At 46.6% G+C, this 20784-nt stretch overlaps 1 protein-coding gene and 1 long non-coding RNA gene across 2 annotated transcripts in view; one reads left to right on the forward strand and one right to left on the reverse strand.

The window, feature by feature from the left end:
• Positions 1-864: 864 nt before the first annotated feature.
• LOC115320783 overlaps positions 865-20784 on the forward strand; it is a 35818-nt gene continuing 15898 nt past the window's right edge. Inside the window, exon 1 of the mRNA XM_040217448.1 lies at positions 865-975. Coding sequence (XP_040073382.1) covers positions 880-975 — 96 coding nt within the window. The 5' untranslated portion in view covers positions 865-879. The remainder of the gene's footprint in view (positions 976-20784) is intronic.
• LOC115311190 lies at positions 9832-14042 on the reverse strand. Its single transcript, XR_003916982.3, has 3 exons — positions 14004-14042; positions 13163-13239; positions 9832-10025 (listed from the first exon to the last, which is right to left on the reverse strand). It is a non-coding gene; the product is annotated as an uncharacterized LOC115311190 (long non-coding RNA).

The raw sequence follows: 20784 nt of genomic DNA on the forward strand, positions 1-20784 counted from the left end.
CCGTCGTAGCACTGCCGATGCCAAGAGATCGTGGCGGGAGACTTGTTTTTACGCGTTTCCGATAAAAAAAAAAAGAAAAAAAATAAGAAACGAAACTGTTCGGAGCAAAATGGTGAGACATCTACTTTCTCCGCATACTTTTGTTCACGCAATCCCCGGTGCGCGAACGCTATGCCGATGCCCAGCCACTTCGCCGTCACGTGTAGCAGCTATCGCTGTGACTGTACTGCGAATTGAAGCGTGAAACACATGACAACGGTTGATGTCATTTTTGTTTTCAATACTTACGCCGCGGGGCGGCGTGATGTGACGCGATTTAGCTCACATGTATTTCGCGCTTTACAGAGGACTGCTCATGCTGTTTTTCCTTTTTTGTATTTTTATCCAGTGCCTTCCCTTGTGAACCAGTGGATTATCACATGCACAATCTTATAAATTATTTCGAAATTCTCGCTCCAGGTTTTATTAAAAAAAACTAATGTAATATTTCAACAACAACAATGACCTTCCGACCGGAGATCGTCGACTTCGGAGGTGCGTGCTTACAATATACCTAGGGTTATGCGCATTTGCTTTTGCTAAAGGTTTTTGAACCTTATAGTTTCACAGGCTCAATTGGTAACTGCATGTTTCTGGTATACGTAGAGCCTGGGCATTGCATTCACCCTTCAAGTAGAAAAGCGCCAAGAGACGTATCTGAGAATAATATTTTTATATTTATTACGTGAACAATAGCTATTGTGCTTTAGCAGCTGGTACAGGTTCACTAAAAAGAAGAGGAGGTCTTGCCTTAGGGACTGTATATTTATAACCACCGAGCGCCATACCCAGATCCATACCATGTTGGCACGTATCTGCCTGTTTAAACCTCAAGAGACAATGATTATCCTCTTCTTCTTGGGACTACTGTTCTTATCGCGCAGCGATGTTATTTTACCTGAAAAGACGAAAGGAGATTATCCCGATGCCAACAAGGTAAGAAAATATCATACATATACAGTGATGTGTCGTTAATGTGGACACCTCCGTGCACGGAGGTGTTCACATGTCCACAACACGGCGCCGTGCGAAACGGCGCCGTGTTGTTTGAAGACCGGCGGCTTCGCTGCGTTCCCGTAGGAGCTAAGCCTTTTTCTTTCTTTACTTTTTTTCTCAGGTAAGTTCGCTCTTTGCAAATTTTGGAAACAAAAAAAAAAAAATGCACCATTTGTGGGCAACGCTGCACAAAATCGTGGTGCGATAGGTTAATGGGATACTGCACCAAAGAATGTAGTGTCCATAATAAGTGGCGCACGTTCTTTCCACGAGTCAGCAGCCGCCGGTGTGCGTGAGCACACGCAACAAAAATGACGTCAAAGACCTCCATTCGCGGTTAAGATCACAGTGAAATGTATGGGCTTCGGGCCAAAGGAGTATAAAAACAAGTTTTTCATTTACACAGTGGTGTCTGGCATAAAAGGTAAGCGATTAATTGGTCTAAGAAGCATGTAGCTTTTATTTGCAGAGGTGGAAAACCTGTCTTTATTCGCCTTTGCCCGAAGTCCATGCACTGTCCTCTTAAGCGCGAATGGAGGTCTTTGACGTCATTTTCGTTGCGTGTGCTCGCGCACACCGGCGGCTGCTGGCTCGTGGAAAGAACGTGCGAGACTTATTATGGGCACTAAATTTTTCGGTTCACTATCGCTTTAAGAAACTGAATTTTGCGGTCGATTTAAAGACCTGGCCTCTCCTTGAATCACGCTGTAGTACTAAATCGGATCCAGTCAAACGATCCCCTTCTAGGGGATGGTTTGATACTTTTAAGGCGCATGAAGATCTTTATGGAGACAATGCTGAATTCAATTAGGTGCTCACACGAGCATTGACTGGATTTATTTGGCATGCCGAGAAGGCGTTGTCATGGTCGTTGCCGGACGGAGTTTGAAGAGGAAAAAGAGGGCGGAAGGGGAAGAAAAAAGAGGATGAGGAGCTCGTGATAGGGAGGGGATCACAGGGCTCGGGACAGTCGAAGTCGAAACGCAGACAATCTGGGACGAGCGCCATCGACCTCCGTCGGGGTTCTCAGGCTCCGAGAGGCAAAACATCTGCCGAGACTCGAGGACACAGCAACGACCTTTGTCGGGGTGCCCAGACCCCGAGAGATACGATTGCGCTGCTTCCAAGCACTCGAGGCGCCGGACCGTACGAGGTCGACTCAGCTGCGCGGAAAGCAACCGGCAACAACAAACGGAACCCTCAAGCCCCGGACTTCGTCCGACTCGCTGACCAACCGGGTACTCATGTGACTGACTGCTCGGCTCGAGTGACTGACTGACTGCCCTTCGACCCTCTGACCATCCGACCACCTCGTTCACTGCCCGACTGTCTGCTCTCGCTACCAATCAACGACGTGCGCGTTAAGTAAAACGTTTGTGCTCTAATAACTCTAACGTAATTAGGATTGTACATATTCTTCTTATTCAGTCTTCTTTTGTTGTGAAAGCTTATATAACGCATCCAAATTGTCTCCGTGTGATTACTTAACACCCCTCAGTCACAACCTACATGACAGCGTGAAGAAGGACTAACATGGCGGCAACAACGGAGGAAACTGGACACATTGTTTTCCGCTTCAAAAAGTTGCCGAGAAGTCAAACAAAAAGAAAGCGCAGCAGCACATGCAATCATTTTTGCTCCTCCGAAGTGCTCCAAATGTTTCCAAATTCAAAAGTCCGCGACTGCCCTCAATCTGGGAATACTAAACGATACACAGGTAACACGAGTAGCACTGTAGTCACTGAACACGAGGTGCAATCTAACAGGTTTTCGTTGTACGCTTAACAGAATATTAAAATAAACGCCATTAAATCAACACTGATTGTGGCCGTGAACTCACTTCCGGTGAGTTATAGGGCCAGATAGAGGTACTTTATGTGGCTAGGTGTCACAATACGTCACATAGACCCGCTTTATACATGGCGATTTTCCCAGCAATTTCGGAATGCTAGCAAGTTGTTCCCTAGCGTTCCCTAGATCCTGGCGCTGCAACACCAACTGCTGGGATCGGGTCCGGCTCGAAAGGGACGAGCGACTCTGACAACTCAGAGACGTTTGAAGCAGAAGTAGCCATCCAGGGACGCTATATTTTCACCTGACACCCCTTAGGGTGTTGATGATAACAACTAAAAAATTGGTTCTAGTTCAAAATGAATCGTTTTTGGGTATGAATTGTTTCAAAAAGACGTCAGTATTCTGAACGCCATTTAAAGATATAACAACGCGCTTATAGCGCATACCTGTTTGTCTAAATAGTGCAATAAAAAAAAATACTGATTACGCGGCAAATCAAAGCAACACTTTCCTTTAAAATAGTCTGTCTTCTCTAGAATTCAGACGCTGTTTAGCAATTGGGTCTTGCAGTGATATATAAGATCAACATTGTAAGAACCAGAGACGTAGGACAAAAGGAGAAGAAAACAGGGGACAACACAGACACAGGTTTGTGTTGTCCCCTTTTTTCTTCTCCTTTTGTCCTACGTCTCGGTTTTTACAATGTTGAAAGTTCACCAGCTCGCTTGCATCTTCTCTGTAATTTCTATATATAAGATGTTCAGCCAATTCATGGAAAGCCTTGCACTACTTTTTGTTTGTACCTTAATTACTTGTGTATTATGAGCCTTCAGCGTTTTTGCATTCTAGGTCCCCGTCTGTTTTTGGAGGATAATTTAATTTGATTCCAGTCCCAGTCTGGCAGGGAGATAGCAGATTTTCTAAGGATTTTTGACCTATATTTGACGTCTACAGTCGTAAATCATAATAGTAAAGGTTCATCCAACGTCAAGGGGCATGCATATGTTTGGGGGTAGCTCCTCTTTTTGAAATGTATATCCGAAGCTTATATCGATATACTGCATGAGTTGGTCAAAGACTATACACATGGTTCAGTTTTTATCAAAAGATAGGTGGTGACATTTTGGCTTGTGCACTTCACTCAACCTTGGCTGCTAACATCGAGAATACCGTCTACAAGGAGTCTCCCGAGTCAAGGTTCTCTGCCGAGAGACCAAAAAAATACGTACACCAGTATTTATACACGAACTCATCTCTGTTACGTCACGCCGCGGTGGTGGCGCGTCGGACGCACTTCCGGTCCGGGGCTGTGGGCGGAAGTGCCCAAGTGAGACGTGTATTCCTGCGTTGTTTTGAAAGGAACCAGACAAAAACCTGCCTTCTTGTCAAAATGCTGCTACTGGGGCTGTCCCAGAAGTGTCGAGAAAGATTTGAAGGTCAGTTTTCATGCGCTCGGTTCGTCCGAGAACACGGATATGTCCCGTGAAAAGGGAAAACCAGACGCCGTCGGACCACGATTGCTTGGGCGGGAAGCATTTTGGATTGAAATCACCAATACTTCTGGTCATCAATTTTTTTTTTTTTTTGTTTCAAAATGAGCACCGGAACATCGTCAAGTTGTACGGACCACCTGCGGACTACGTTCAGTGCGTCTTCAAGTTCAAACGGCCGCCTGATCGTTCGAACTGTCGTCTGCTCTTTCAAACGTTTCTGCTTGTCGTCTGCTCTTTTAGAGGACACCGGCCCGTAGACCAAACGTGGGCCCGGTACTTGCTACAAAAAGTAGGTGCAGGCCTCGAAATACTTAAGTTTGAAGGTTGGTAAGCAGGCTGGGACGTAAACAGTAGATGCAAGGTGAGGTTGATCATTGTTACCAGTTGCCATCACCGACTTGTTATGCCTGATTCAGTTGATCCGATCCTGCTTGCGATTTTCAGTATCGACGTCGACCATCTCAGCTACGGTTCACGCTTTTTCAGTCCGAGCGACGTCGCTATTGAAAATTGCGAGCGAAATCTCATCATGTGAATCAGGCTTTAGCGTACATTCTGCGGCGTCCACCCGGAATGAATCGCCGCATGTCAGATTGTTCACGCGAAGTTTTGCGGTGTAACGAGCCTCGTTAACTGCGCTGAGGCGGCTCAAGCAGTCAGACATCGTAAGGAGGACGTAGAATCAACAATTCGAACGTGAAAAAGAGCGCGGGGACTCACACCGACGCCGACAACATCCCATTCCAATGGTTTGTTTATAGGCGACGGCGAGCTTCTTGCCCACACCCCCATCGCGCATGCGCGGCGCCGGTGCCCTACTGAAAAAACCCGTATAAAAATTCATACTGGTTGACCCGTATATCTCATACGGTGTTATGGGATACGGGTCTCCCGTATGCTACTGGAAACCCGTACCTGTACAGGTTGACCCATTCAGATACAGGAGCCCGTACCTCTATGGGTTGACCCGTTCAGATACGGGACCCGTACCTGTACGGGTTGACCCGTTTAGGTAAGGGAAACCGTGCCGGTACGGGTTGACCCGTTTAGATATAGGAGCCCGTCCGTACCTTACAGGTTGACCCATTCAGATATAGGAACCAATATTTATACAGATTCACCTGTTCAGGTAGAGAAACCTATATCTTTACAGGTTTACCCATTCTGACGCAGTAATAGGAATCAACATGGTGTCGAACGTTTGCATACGGACCTACGGATCGTTGCAGGTTTAACAATTCGCATGCATTTGTCATGCAAAAAATGAGCATGAGCCAGGTCATTTCAGGTTATGTGTATTTAGTGAAGGCAAATTGGCATACTGCAGAACATCAACAAGAAGCTTAACCTCTAAGCAAGCTTAGAAGTCAAGCTTCTTGTTAATATCCTGCAGTACGATATTAACAAATTGGCATACTGCAGTAGGTTGACCCGAGCTGTCCTCTTCCCTGGAGAGGCCTCTCGAGGATGCCTCCATATGTACTCGTTGAAGGCATCTGCAGGGGAAAATAATACAACAATAAGTCATGTATATCTACAGTTTCTCGAAAAATTTAATATTTTAATTCCTGCAATTATAAGCAAGCAGTTTCCACTACAATTTATGCTTTGTTAATATCTTGTGATACCATGTAGACTCCAAGAGCAACTTCTTACGATTACGCAGTCTGCTGGAAACAGCAGGTATGCATGATTCGGCCAGAAAGTTTTGAACCAGTTCAGACCGAGTTGGGAGGAGTGCAGAAGCAGTGCTCAAGTCGGGCTGCAACTGCGTGAAGTTAAGCTGCAGCGTTACAAACGACCCTGTAATTGGTTTCCGAAAGACCAAGGAGGTGCCACCTGTTACTGCATGAACACTGAACTGACTTCAGCCAGCGCAAGGGTGTGTGGAACTGAGGCTGAGCTCGTGCAGCACTGTAATAAATCGAACAGGCCAGTTCAGCGTCCGAGCAACTTCTGATTGAATCTAAGGCATCAGTTCTTACACTATTTGAACAATATCGACTGGTTCAAGCAAATCGAAAGACCTAGTGTGACTTCCCACAACTATGCACTTAAAGTTTGCTTGAAACAGTGTGTTCCTTGCATTTCATTGTCTATGAAAATAATAGACCCTGGAGCAGTGGGACAAAAAGGAACGGAAAGACACGAAGCTCTGGAGCTTTATGTCTGTCTGTCCCTTTTTGTCCCCACGCTCCCGGATTACTACATCTATCCTTAACCAGCTCGCCTGCCTGTAAACTAAAATGAAAGTATGTTCTACGAATCCAAATACGCGTATGTATTTTCAATTATGAACATGGGCCTCCGATTGCCTAAAGCCTCGAACACATTTCATGCCCAACAATGGCACCATGGAAACGAGTGAAAGGAACATTGAACACACAATGCTCGGCAGGCGGTTTTTGTGCGAAAAAAAGATTTTGAGCCGCAATTGTTGTTCTGGGCATGTATATAAATTAACAACACATATTTGACATCAAGAATCATTTAAAAAATTTAATATCCGTGTCACGACCCTTCAATGGTCCATTCATACGTGATAGGAGGAATACCCGCGATGAGAAGGTAGTTTAGAAAAAAATGTGCAGTACTCAAAGGACAGAGCCAAACATAGTTCGGTTCCAGCAGCTCTAGTGGACAAACAGACTCGTTTCACAGCTTTGCTAGTGCCAGCTTTTCGTTCAAAAGAAAAAATAAGTGCCTCACAGCTCCGCCGGGAAGCCAGCAGACGGTCCTGTGAGCAGGCCTCTGATATCATAGACCCCCCCCCCCCCCCCCCCCAAAAAAAAAAACTTGCAGGGATTAGCAGATATTTGCGACGCGGAGCATGTTTCTGTAAAACGTCCATAGTGTGAATGCATCAGAAAGCGCCAAGCGACCTAGATGACCGTGACAAGGTCACCTTATTTTTCTTCATATATTAAAAACAAAGAAGGAGATAGGGCTTCTTCATTTCGGTTTAGCGCTCGGAGCTTTACGTTCCTAAAGCTCGAGCTCGTCGAACTGTGACCCTTCAACAGCCTATAACACTGAAAGTTCTAAAAGCCTTGGAATATTTTATCCCATTCATTTTGCCATAGCAGATTGCAACTTTGGAAGCCATAAGGTTTGAATGTCTCACCAAGTATGAGATATCTGTGAGAAGTGGGCAATTACTGCTGACTGCTGCCAACTTGACTGGAGTCAGGGCCTTCTTGGCCACGGCGCCCTTGAAGCGCCGTCATAGCACCCCTCACACTCGGCCCATGCAGGTCCTCCCTGCCGAAGATCAGCTTCATGGCCTCTTTAACGAAGATGGAGTCTCCCCGGGCTCCCCTGACGTAGGACAGTTTGTACTTTCGCACCAAGACACCGTGGCCAAGGTGAACCTAGAAATAGATAAAAATGCTCTACAGGAAATGCAGCCAGCCATTGGTCCCAATCTCAATCTTTCGGAAACTTGTGCAGACATCTGCCGCACAATGACACTTTTTTCGGACGCAGGACATGCGAGGCAGCTCTTCACGCAACATCTTGGTGGTATTCTTTTCGGAGCTGATCGCGGAAATTCCCCACGGGCACTCACTACTCATCTCCAACTTCTCAATGTACAGAACAACTCATCTTGAAGTGCAGAACAGAGAGTGGAACAAACATAACTGCAAAGGAATCGCATAGCAAACAGTTCCAGCCATGCATGTCGTCTGCTGTACACACAAAAAAAAAGGACACAGAAGGGAACACAAAAAGCTCAGTAGGGTGTAGCCACGTGACCTCTCCCACTCACTCCCTCCTCTCCACTTCTCCGACCTCCGTGCACGGGTTTCAGTTTCGGTTCTGAGCAGTTGCGCTTTCTGGCTTTCATAAAGATATATGTGACTCTGTTGCAAAATATTAATATTGTAGTCTTTCGACACAATAAATCGCCTAGCAAAAAATGAAACTTTTTTTTTTTTTGGGGGGGGGGGGGGGTGTAAGTGTCCGTTTAAGTGAGTTCCGAGTAAAGCGGAAGAGAGAAAGAAGGGTACCAATTATAACAGAATTTTGATCTGGGCTCGTGGTACATGATTTATGAAAAAGCTTGAAATAAAACGAGGACACTAAATAGAAAATGTTTCAAAAAAGCGCCAATTAATTGGGAAGAAATATCTTATCAATGCCCGGTTCTACTCTTTACATTCATCAGCATTTTGAAGCAGGACGATGGTTCAATTTAAGGAAACATACAAATAACCTCATTCAAGGAGCTGTGGAAACCATAAAATGTAGTCACTTGCCCAATATCTGAAATGAATATTCAATGAAATTCTGAACTTACCTCATCATCGACCTCTGCAAGCACTGGCACACACTCGGTAGGTGCCTCCGGTGGGCCTGCTACAAGAACCGCTGCTGGAACAGCAGCATCAGCGGCCGGTAGCTCGCGCAACGTGAACTGGAGCAGGAGCACCAGCTGCAGGAACTGCCGCTGGGCAAGCTGGAGGAGCTGACCCAACACTGCCAGACGGGACTTTGTCCACTGCAACATAATAAAACAATGTTTAGAAACAAGACACGGTTACAGGAGTCGACAGATTTTTCGGACGCCAAAAATTCAGACATGCTTGGTTATTCAGACTTCAGCACTTCCCTGGTCCGTTGATGGCATGAGGGCTTCATAGTGCTTCATGCCACAGAATACTATCGGCAGTGTGCCTATTTGTTTTTCCGTAACACACCGGGACTGGAAAAGTGGTGCGAGCAGAACACACAAAAAAAGGACGAGACACAAAACCAAAAAAGAAAAAGGAAAAAAGGAAATGCGCTCAAATTCGCCGGCAGTGGGCGGCAGAGAGCATGTTTACAAAAAAAATACCGGTGAATAGCTAATGAATATTCATACCTAGCACTTCCAACGGTTTGCGAGATATAAGCTCAATCTTTCTGACGAAATCCAATGCTGTAGCAGATTGTCTGGCCACCTTTTGACCAGTTGCACAGTTGCGTCGCTAGGCACAATCTGCCGCCCGATTAAAGTTCAGCCTTGTTGGTACTGTGGTCATGCCTACGACCAGCTTCCTCACTCCCTCCTCCTCAACAAAAAGAACTCCTTTCCCCCCAATGACGAAAGGACGTGCGCTGGCCGGGCTCATCGGAAAGTGCATATTTACAATGTGGTGACCGACAGAACAAACATTCACTTCAAGCCTCATCAATGCGCACAGACCATGGTGTCTTGGTATGGACATGATTGTTTGACGAACTGCAAAAAACTATTTCTTTGGTCAAAACAACAGTGCTGCCAAGCAAAACGGGGTCATCGCCATCAGCAACAAGAAACAAGCTCTCAAAGCTCCATTTGCACCCTAAGAAAAGAGAATTATGGACACCAACTCATTGATACATTGAGGGCACCCTGTTGTATATGCTTGCTTCCGTTTGCGACCAAAAAAAGTAAAGTTACTTTTGATCCCTCGGATAAAGTGTGAGCACATAATGTGTCGTGTGTGAGGTGGGCAACTGAAAGTGCCTCCACGCTTACCCAGTAGTGCCAGCAGCTGCTTCCTGGTAGCGTCCTCTCTATCTGGAGCTCCTGCTCCAGGTTCACCACCCTCTGCTTTGCCGACCGCAGCTTTTCAACCAGTCAGGCATGCTCCACAAGCGACACAGTGGACGTCTTGTCCTCCGTCTTCTTTTTTTCTTGTACTTGCCACCCACTGCAGGGGATGGCGACATCTCAATCTGGAAAAGAAAAAAGGTCCACGCATTTCAATATTCATTTAATATAAACTTCCACCACAGGATTCGGACACACATAGTTCACATTAAATTGCCCCCCCCCCCCTTTATTTTCTAGGTGTATGTTTCAGCCCTATACCTGTGATTGCCCCCTCCCCCTGAAAGAATGCTTCCAGATGCCCATGACCATATATCCGGTATTCACGGTCATTTCAGGAAATAATTGCTGCATCGTCCTTTACACACTCTAGTGTGTAAAGGACGTTACGTGTATCTGTTTGCGCTACGTGTACCTGTTGGCAGCAAACACTGTATAGGTAAACGAGATAGTATGATAAAATATTGTGTTAAAAGTACTTCTCAGTTAGTTAGAAAGTAAATACTACTTTGCACCCAGTGTACTTTCTATGAGGTACGTAAACTCTCAGTTACTTTGTATTTGCAATCCAGTACTTTTAAATACGATAGCATTTATAAGCAAACCCTATGCACTTTAGGCGTCCATTGGTCCGAGGATTTGTTACTGCTTTTGAAAACCAGCATGGGCCGGCACATTATAATTCAGAAAAGAAAAACATGCCGTCGGCACTGTGCGTCAAACCCACAACTGTTGGGGTCTAAGCCGGGCACATTGTATCCGCTTCACTACGAGCACACATGGACAAGCATTTGCGAAAGAGTTACTGGGTGCAGGCAAGAGCTGCGTTGATGCACATGCCAGTGACTCAACGCCGTTGTTGCCATAGCAATGAGTGTCACATCTGGTCGCAGTCGCGCATAGCCACATCTGAGGAGAGCTCTGTGAACCACACTTGAGCATCATCTATCGTTGTCGGTATGCGAAAGCTGGTCTCACCAGAGGAACATACACGCAAGCGTGCTGAGGAACAGCGGCAGCAAAGTGCCTAGGGCACTACAGAACAACATGAAAAATGTTTGTTGAAAGCTAGAGAGGAAAGTAGCAACAAGAGAACCATCGAAGCGGATGAAAAGATTCAAAAGAGGAAACTTTGGCTGCAACGCAAGCAGGACGCCAAACAAAGGAGGGCGTCTTACGATAGTCAGTGATGTGATTGGCGTAAGCCGTTTTGGAGCACCTTTTGGGGCAGCCAAAACGGCGTTTTGGAGCAGGAAAAGTAGCCTTTGGAGCAGGCAAAAGAGTGTTTTGGAGCAGCAGAAGTGGCTTTGGGAGCGGCCAAAACAGTGCTTCGGAGCAGCGAAAGGGGCTTTGAAAGCAGATATTCTTAGGAAAATAAACATATTCGTTTTAGGTGCTGGACAAACGAAGGGCACTTCGGTCGCCGCAATAAACAAATTACGGTCAAGTTAGACCATGTGGGAGTCTCTCAACCTGTAACTGAAATGCCAAAGGCATAACACATTTTGCAAAGCTTCATTTAAATTCTACATGTATATGTACCCGTTATAGGTAAATAAGAACCGAACTGCACTTAATAAAATTTATTTGAAAATAACCAGCTTAGTATATAGTAAATATCACAGCATTAGGTCGACTACCGTAGTTATATATAATATAATAAATGGAAGCAGTCTCCGACTGATCAAACACGTAACTATACTGCAGTACAAGACAAAGGTACATTAAGACTAGCGGGTGCTTTTCTTTTTGCTTTTCGAAAATTTCTGCAAGGCTGCTGCAAGCCTCGATTTGCCTTCGGCTAGTAATGAATGTCCACTTTCAATGTCTCCAAAGAGACATTGAGACATCCCACAAGTGTACAGTGCTGTGGGCGTTGCCGAGCAACCCCGGAAAACCGCTTGCCACCGTTTTACTGGTTCCCGACGTGCCAGATTTTCGTCAAAAGTAAGCAAACGTAAAACAATGGGTCGCAAGCTTCCCAGCTGGTGCCTCTGTCGGGCAGTCATGTTCGCATGCACATGAGGGCAGCTTCGGCAGGCTTGCAATTGCACGTGCTTCGTCGCGGGAGTGGAGATGGCTGTTCGATCGAAACAGACACCATGCCACTCCGCTCCATCGCCAACTGGTTCCCAAAAATGTATGCAAAGTGTAATTGTCCAGCATACGACAAAAAACAGTCCAGGGCACATGCTTGCCAGGCCGGCAGGCGAGGTACAAGCTAAACACACAGAAAAATAAGAACCTGAGCGCATCGATTCAAGAAATCGCGAGCCAGAGTCAAAAAGTACTTGGAGCGGTCTGTGCAACGACTGAAGTGTCCACACACGCCCGCTGGAGCGCTCTGTGCAACAACTGAAGCGTCCACAGACACCCGCGTCTATCGTTGATTTTTTTTTCCTTTTTTTTTTTTTTTTTTTAAATGCGCGGGACGAGACACATGAGACACGACGAGAGCGTGAAACGAGAGACGGCGGGAAAAACTATGCAAGACCGGATGGACGATTGATACAGGGTACTTTTTGTCGGGCTGCCGCTTGCGCCACCTAGCTCACGCATGCTCAATTACGGTACTCAGTTTAGTTTCAATTTGAAACACAAACAAAATTGGTCTTTTGGCGCAGGCTTAGCGCAGATTACCCATATTTTGGAAAAATGTAGCAGGATGTAGCGGGGTTTGCCCCTTGGCGCAGTTTGGCGCAATTGGCGCAGCAATCACATCACTGGATAGTGGAGAAGAGATGCACCTTCGACTACAACGAGATTCAGACTTAGAGCAGGTGAGGAAGCCTCGTAAGACTGAAGAGGGTCAAATTCAGATATAATGCGGTGGAGAAACAAGCAGGAGAGTGTCTCTTGAAATTGAAGACGGACAACTTCGGCTACAGCACAATCGAGACCAGGAGTGGCCAAGCTGTGGCTCTTTGTGAGTTAAAGTGCGGCTTGTGGTCCACTTTCATAGAGCGTATCTACCTACCGGATCTGTGTAACAGAATAGCAAGCAATTTAAAAAAAAAATGTCTATACAAATAGTCCTGACCAGCCATAATGAATGGACACAATTACTCATGAGGCGAACAAAATGCAAGATATTCCTTAGCCTAACCGTGCAATTTTTTGCCCACAATTACTGCCCACTGGTAACAGATGTGAAGTATGGTGCCGATTTGAAAAAGGGACACAAAAGACGAATTTAAGGCCGCTGGTTCTGAACAGAGTCTAAGAATGGCGTAAGAAAAACAGTTTAAAGGCGCACATATACCTCGAACCTTGAGTCCAATATCATAGGGATGGCCACGTGCTTCTTTTTCAAAGCAGCAGCCAGCTCACCTCGTGTCTCTGTAAGACAAAACATGCACATTGAGCTACATTTCAAAGTCGTGTTTGTCCCCCCCCCCCCTTGTATCGAAGTTTATAAATATGACCATTCACCAGCTAGCCTGCGCTATAACCCATGTTTCAACAAGTCTTTTCTTCTATATTTTTACAAAGTAAATGCACCACCTAGTCGAACTTATGTGGTAAAGTTGTCGTAGCTTACAGAGCCGATTTGTTGTGATTTATTTTAAATTGTCGTGGCTGCCATCTGGAGCGCCCTGGAGTTCAACAATGTAAAACCCTTTGCTCTTGCCGCCCAGTTCTTTACAAATCCGGCGCAAGGACATACTCGTGCCCATCACATTTTGGAATTCTAGACGCCGGAACGGGGGACACCGGAACGGGGGACGCCGGAACGGGGGCACACCAAATTTCCGCTTTCCTTAAATTCCTTTAAACCCCCCCCCCCTTAAATTTCCCTAATTCGCTAATCTTTCCACAACCTTAAATTTCGCTAATTTTTGGACGTGTAGAATTTGCCAAAAAGTAGAGGCTCGCGAACATAGGGAGTTTTCGTAGACCGCGTTTCCCCCTCCGCTAATCTTTCCGCAACGAAGAAGTTACTACTGCGCCTGCACGCCGATAGCCTTGACTGTAGAGTTCCAGGTATATAGCGAGTTGCGGAGGGCGTTGCGGGACGGCGAAAACGATCTACGAAAACTCCCTATTAACGGTTTGCAGTAAACGTTGCGCTTCGAGCCCCTGATGCGTAGAAAACAACTTACCATTCTCCGGCGCACGCTGCAACAGCCTCCCCGTAGACGCTTTTCGGCACGTCGGGGTCGAAGTCGCCAACGGTCGCCGGTTTGAACTTCTTGATGCGGTTCACGCTGACTATTGCCTTCGCGCCATCAACATAAATCACGTACGCTTAGTACATATCGACACCGATAAACGATCGAGATAGCCCTAACGTCATTGCGGCTTTAGTTCAGAGAACTGGCTGGCAGTGGCTAGCTGGCCAGCGGCGCGGGTACATAAGGATTGGATTGGATTGAAGAAATAATCTGCCTTAGGTTATGTTAGTACTATTATTACTTAAAATAGTTTTAAAACATTTAAAAGCATAAAAACTTACCATTGTAAGTTTATTTCTTGTTAAGAAAAACATTGTTTGTCCGTCGTTGGTTGTTTTTCTGCACTCTGGCTTGCAGCTACAAAATCCAATCCAATCTGATGTCAATAAACCGAAACCGAAACTACCGCGGTACAGGGCTCAAAGCTGTGAAGCGAACTCTCGTTTATCTCGGTCTCGCTTCCCATGGATTTGGTTTTCGCATTTTATGACTTTAAATATGCATGTCATAAAATGGTTGAGTTTGATAGCTGAAACTGTTAAATTGAAATGACCTAATATGTGATTTTATGATTAAAATTTTTTATTGAAAAAAATATCAGAGTTTAGTTTCGCGGTGCGCGCGTTCCCGTCGAGGTCTGATAATTTCTGGTCGCGTTAAATAAAGGGGTATCCACACGAAGGAGAACTCCGCGGACGGATTTCGTGACGTCAACAACCCATTAAACTCCGTCCCCGGCTCCGCCGCGTGCACCTGCGGAGCTCTCATGCTAAAAGTACGAGGCCTCCGCGCCTCCGCCACGGAGGAGAACGGCGGCGCGAGGCCGCGAGGCGTCAAGAAGAGATGACGTATGTCTCATGTGATGCGCGCTCCGCGGAGGAAAGGGGCGGATTTCTCCTTCGTGTGGATACCCCTTAAACCGATCTCACCGGCCAGTTTGACTACGCCACCGCTGCCGCAATGCAGCGAGGGAACTTTAGTCTTTGTGCACGTGCGACAACCTCGCTGGAGCTCTTCGCGTGTAGAGCACGAGAAGACACGAGCCCTCGCGTGCACGGCCGTCTGCCTCCTGTGAACTAAAGTTATGGCGGCTTTAATGCGCTCAACGCTTAGTGAGATCGGTCTATTGTAAAAAAATTGGGTTGTGTGTGTGTTTATACAGCCTAGAACTTGGTCTGCCTCACAGGGGCGACGAGTCTCCCAGCTGTAGATGAGAAATTTAGCCAGTGCGGTACAGCCGCTAGCCTGGGGTCTTTAACGTGCATCACGCAGGAGTGATACACGACCACACGCCGGTACGGTACAGCCGCTAGCCTGGGGTCTTTAACGTGCATCACGCAGTAGTGATACACGACCGAACGCCGGTACGATGCTCATCCAGATCGAAACGGGCAGGGGTGGGGCTCGAGCCCAGGATCCCTGGGTTCTGCAGCGCGAGCTTTCGCTCCACGTGCTCCGAGCTGATGTGCGCTAGAACACTCGGCCACCGATCCCCCAGGTCTATTGTGAATACCGGTAGAGCCTGTACAAGGTTACCGACCGCCGGTTTAACTGCCGGCGCCGGTAAGGCGTTACCGGTCGCTCCGATACGTGGTTGCTGTTCGCCGCGCTTCGATTTCTGGCCACCGGTACGTTATTACGGACCACCAGTGTGCCGTACCGGCTTCGCCTGTACGTGTTCACTCGCCGCCTGTACATGATATGGGTAACCGGTACGGCGTATCGGCTTCGCCGGTACGTGGTTACCGGTGTGGCCTACCGGCGGTGCCCGTACGTGTTTACCGGTCGCCTGTACATGGCATGGGCAGCCGGTACGGCGTATCGGCTTCGCCAGTACGTGGTTACAGGTCGCCGGTACAGAGCTACCGGTTACCGATATGAGAATACAGGACTCCGGTGTGAACCGGTATAGGCCGGTATACATTCGTACAGGTTTTTTCAGTAGGGTGGCGTCCGCTAGGGGCGCTCGGGGTGCTCCGGTTTGTTTGTAAACATGAGTTGGTGTATACCTCCGGCTCAAGATCGTCCCCTAGTTTTGTTGGACGTGTGGAATGACAAAAGTGTAAAGTACGGCGTGCGGTGAGAGGTCACGTTGCCGCCGATGGGACTTTCAAGCCGAACCCGAGAAACAGGTGCGTGCCCTTCGGGCTTCGACTGGGAGGATTTGTTCGGTGGCCTTGTGTCTGTGTCGGGGAAGACGAAGGGTTCTCGCCAGCTGCGGAGGCACCGAGAAGTCGGGAGATGAGCTGCTGGTCGAAGAGACGGGAACAGCACGAGGGTGCGTCACCGAGGAGGAGAGAGTTTTTCTTTGTGAGCTTGGTGGTGTTTCGGCGAGGAGGAAGGCCCGCCGTTGGGGAAGAAAGGGACGCGTCAGGAGAGCCACTGTGGAAGGCCGGAGGAGTGAAGTGCCTTGGACGGGGCGCGCGGGAGTAGAGAGGAGGCCCGAACCAAGAAAAGAGCTCGTTGGCGGATTGGAAACGACGGGGGCGAACAGAAAACATGGGAGGGAGACCGCGCAGCGTTTCGCGGATCGACGGAGCTGACGAAGGCCGGCTTACGAATCCTGACCGAGCCGTGCCACCAAACCTGACCGCAGCGTCCCACCGATCGACGCGATCCTGACCGAGACGTACCTCCGAGACCCATCAGGCATCCAACGGGATCACCGAGACTGCGACCCAAGAAACGTCCGGCCGCTTCACCACTACGTCGCTCAAGACAGAAAGAAGAGCCCAAGGCCCCGCGTCCCGTCAACAGCACCGGCATCAAAGGGGGCGGGGCTGAGCGAGCACACCCACCGTTCCCAGTCGGACCAATTAAAGTCCGTTTTCAGGATTCGGTGTCGTGGCAGTTCTTCCACTTACTATCCCAAAAGGAACCCCAGGGAGGCTGAACCGCTACTCAACCGGCAGCGGTCATCACAAAGGCAATACCAGTACTTTGTTTTGACAGTTGCCGTTCGGAGCCCATAAACGCAGGTTTAGTTTGAATCAGGGATGGGCAGTATTTCAAATACAAGTATTTGAAAGACGTATTTCAAATACTTTGTGTATTTTGCATTTGTATTTAATAACAAATTGGGTAATGTATTTGACGTGTGTATTTAAATACTAAAACTTGGGTATTTCAAATACAATTGTAATTAAATACAATTTTGTGGGCGAAAATACATCCGTCAAATTTATTGTCACTGTCCAGAGCAGGAAGAAAACTAGGTTCTGCACCCGAACGCACTGCCTCTCAATCAAGCACAAGCGTTTAGTGACTTTGTGATTACGGTGCTAGTCCAGGGCAAGAATAGTGACGAAATCGACGTTTACAGGCAGACTGGCTAAATAAGTGCCTGTGACCACTTGTGATGCTTTCCAGCCTGATTTCCATCCCTATTTTTGCCTGGAACATTCTAAATGCGCGGGTCGTCCAGATTTTCGTAACTGGAGCGAGTTGCAACAATAAAAAAATTCTCTAGCTAGTGCTGCGCGTATTGGTCGTCTCGGTTCTTTGTTGGTCTATACCAATATGTAATCGACAAAAAAGGCTGCTTGAAGCTCTGTACTTTTTTCACCTATTACGTCCAAACTGATTACATTTTTTTGTGATTATATTTCTATTACGTTACTAGAGCCTCGCACACTGACTCCTGAGTGTGCGATGCAAAATTAAAATGAGACCCCAGAAACCCGTTCCAGGTACCCTGAAGTCGCTGACGCAAATTTTGAGGAATGTATTTGGAAACGTATTTGGAGGAGACCAAATACATTTGGTTGTATTTGTATCTTGTACTTAAATGTTCTTTTGGAAATGTGATTAGATTTGTAATGAAATACATTTTTGACGAAGTATTTTGTATTTGTGTTTCGATACATATTTGCATGTATTTTGCCCATCCCTGGTTTGAATAATGATATGTAACGCGCTTGAAAAGTCTTATCGCCACACGAATATGACATCGATTTGGGTTATGTTTTCCTGTTCAAATAGCTTTTGTATTGTTTCATCGGGCAAGAAACTAAAAAAAATATATATATATCCCGAACATAAAAATTCGTAGCCATGCCGTTTTATTGTTTTTTTTTTTGTTTTTTTTTCGTTGTGTATCCCACAACTTAAAATCAATCGGCGGTAAGCTTGGTGTAGGCATGGCGTTCAGCAAAAGTATTAACTTTGAACATTTGACTCCATTCGCTTCCGCTAAAATAGGTTACTCGAAGAAACACAGGGACACATTTGTCACATCTGTTTCCGGTGCGGTGTACAAGATACCGTTTTATTCTGGATTTTGCTACAAAGGTCAAACAAAAAGCGGTATTTATGATAAGCTGGACGAACATAAACGATGTTTCAAAAACAAAAACTAGTACTCGGAAGTTTCTGAACATCTTCATGCGTGTTCAGAACGTTATAGAAATCAACAACCAGAATATCAACAAAACAAAAGTGACCACAATCACCTGTTGCAGAAATCAGTCACGATTACCAAGCATGAAAATGCTGTAAATAAGCGGTCATTGTCTTTGGAAGCATAATATAAGCAGTTTAGGAGACTTTAGTTTTAGTAGTGTGTTATGTTCTTTTCGTAGTAATCTTAGGAGTTTGTGAGCTTAACGCATGAGCTCTTTTCATTCGCGGTGACAGAAGAACACAAATACAACATAAAAACTGAAAATACACTAGTATATACAAAGCATACAACGAGACAATAAAACTTTAAAATAAAAGCCATTTCAGCCATTAAATGCCATTAAATCAAATAAACGTGATTCAATAAATACAAGTTTGATTGTTTCCTGAAGGTGTGTAGAAGAATGTAAGTTCCAATATATCAAATATGTCAGGATAAACGTTCAGGAACTTTATAAAGAGATAAAAACAAATTTTACAAAACGCTGTGTGGCGTCGAGCCATTGGGACAGATTTTTTAATACATTTATGACAAAAATAAGATATAATATTGTTGGGATCGTGGCCTCGAGAGGACTGAAAATCGGCCTGCGGGGCCCAAGTGAGAAGAAGAGGACGGCAAGAAAGCAGAGCTCGGTCAGGCGAGCTCACGTATGGTCGGCGACGGAACGGTAAAGGACAAGGCGCTGCCTCCAGGTCGTTCAACTGTGACACAGTCGATCTTTCGTACCTTGCGTTGTGTGATCTCCTTCGGGGCGGTCGAGGCGGGGTCTGATGGGACTGGGGCTAAAGTGGACACCTACAAGCATTTACAACGAGGCTGCCTATGCCTAGGTTCTGGCAGATCGTCTCCGGGGTCAGGCTAAGCGTAGACCAACAATTTTGTACAGTTAATGCTGCAGACGCCGGCACCACACGCGCGCGCCTTTCCAACACCTCATAGAAGCGAAAGCCGTAGCGCTCCGAGTGGTTACGTCACAATGTCGGAGAGGGAAGTCCATGGAGCAACTACGTAATAAACAGTTCTGGCATCGACGAAAAAAAAAAACGTATTGCGGCTAAGCGGCGACGACAATAACAATGTGGCTCGTGACAAGAGCCACGTTAGCAGCGACGTCAAACGCCACTGCAAGTGTTCATGCTGACCGAACTGGACAAATGTACGCATGTCTTCGTCCGACATGACGCTGTTCGTCCTTCATTAACACCACCCGACGATGGTCCATTTGAAATCATCTCAAGAAATCAGAAGACTTTGACCATCCTGATCAAAGGACGAAGGGACGTTATTACCATCGACCGGGTGAAGCCTGCATTCATGGAAGGAGCCATCTGTGACACTGCAATCGTCACACACTCATCTGCTTCAACACCCTCACCCCACAAAACAGTTACGTGGAGAAAACAAACCTCTGCTCTACTAGGGGGGGGGGAGACTTATTGCGCCTAAGCGACGACGACAATAATATTGTGGCTCGTGACAAGAGCCATGTTAGCAGCGCACGCCGCGTGGGCACTCGGCACTCGAGGCCGGCCAGCCCGAAAGGGAACATCGATATCAGCCGGCTCCTTTGATCAACGGCAAAGCTCACGGACCAGCTACTACTCCGTCCAGGCGTGTAAATAAACAAAGGGGCCGATTTGGCCACTTCAAACGTTTCTTGTCGAGCGGCGCGGGGGTGCTCGTGAGCGTTTATCTGACATTAGTATATGTTAAAAAAGAGACGTATTGTATAATTTATTGTATATATCATATAAACATAATATACAACGCGCTACCAAAGTTGAAATTACAATTTTATGTTTATAATTATCCCCGTAACCGCGGTACTAGGTGATATCCCGCAGATCCCCACCGTTTTCGAATAAAACGGTCCGCTGCGACGTTTTCTTCCCTCGCACGGGCTCCGATTCTGGTAGATTTACCTTCTGTTCGAGCTGCTGACTGACTAAAAAGGAACGCTGAGACTTTTAGAAGGGAAGGGAACCGAAAAAATCCAGTCATCGCCGCAGGGAGCGAACAGGAGCAAGGGATGGGTCGACGACGTTAGGCCTCTCACACTGCTGCCGCTGCTCTCGTGTCTGTATGTGGTTCTTTTGATCCTTCCCGTCGTTGTTGGTCGTCACAGCAGTCTCGGGTAGTTCTTTTGTGTTCCCTTTATAATACGACATTTACGTGCATTCGTGGAACAAGTCCTGCTACGTTTTGAGTAATATGCGTGGCAACTAGCCAACGATGACACTGGTCGATTATCGATAGACCTATCTTTTGACAAAGAGACTTAAAGTTCGTGTTCAAATGATTTCG

The sequence above is a fragment of the Ixodes scapularis genome, unplaced genomic scaffold (assembly GCF_016920785.2).
Source record: "Ixodes scapularis isolate PalLabHiFi unplaced genomic scaffold, ASM1692078v2 PGA_scaffold12__126_contigs__length_90152505, whole genome shotgun sequence".
NCBI classification, from domain to species: Eukaryota; Metazoa; Arthropoda; class Arachnida; order Ixodida; family Ixodidae; genus Ixodes; species Ixodes scapularis.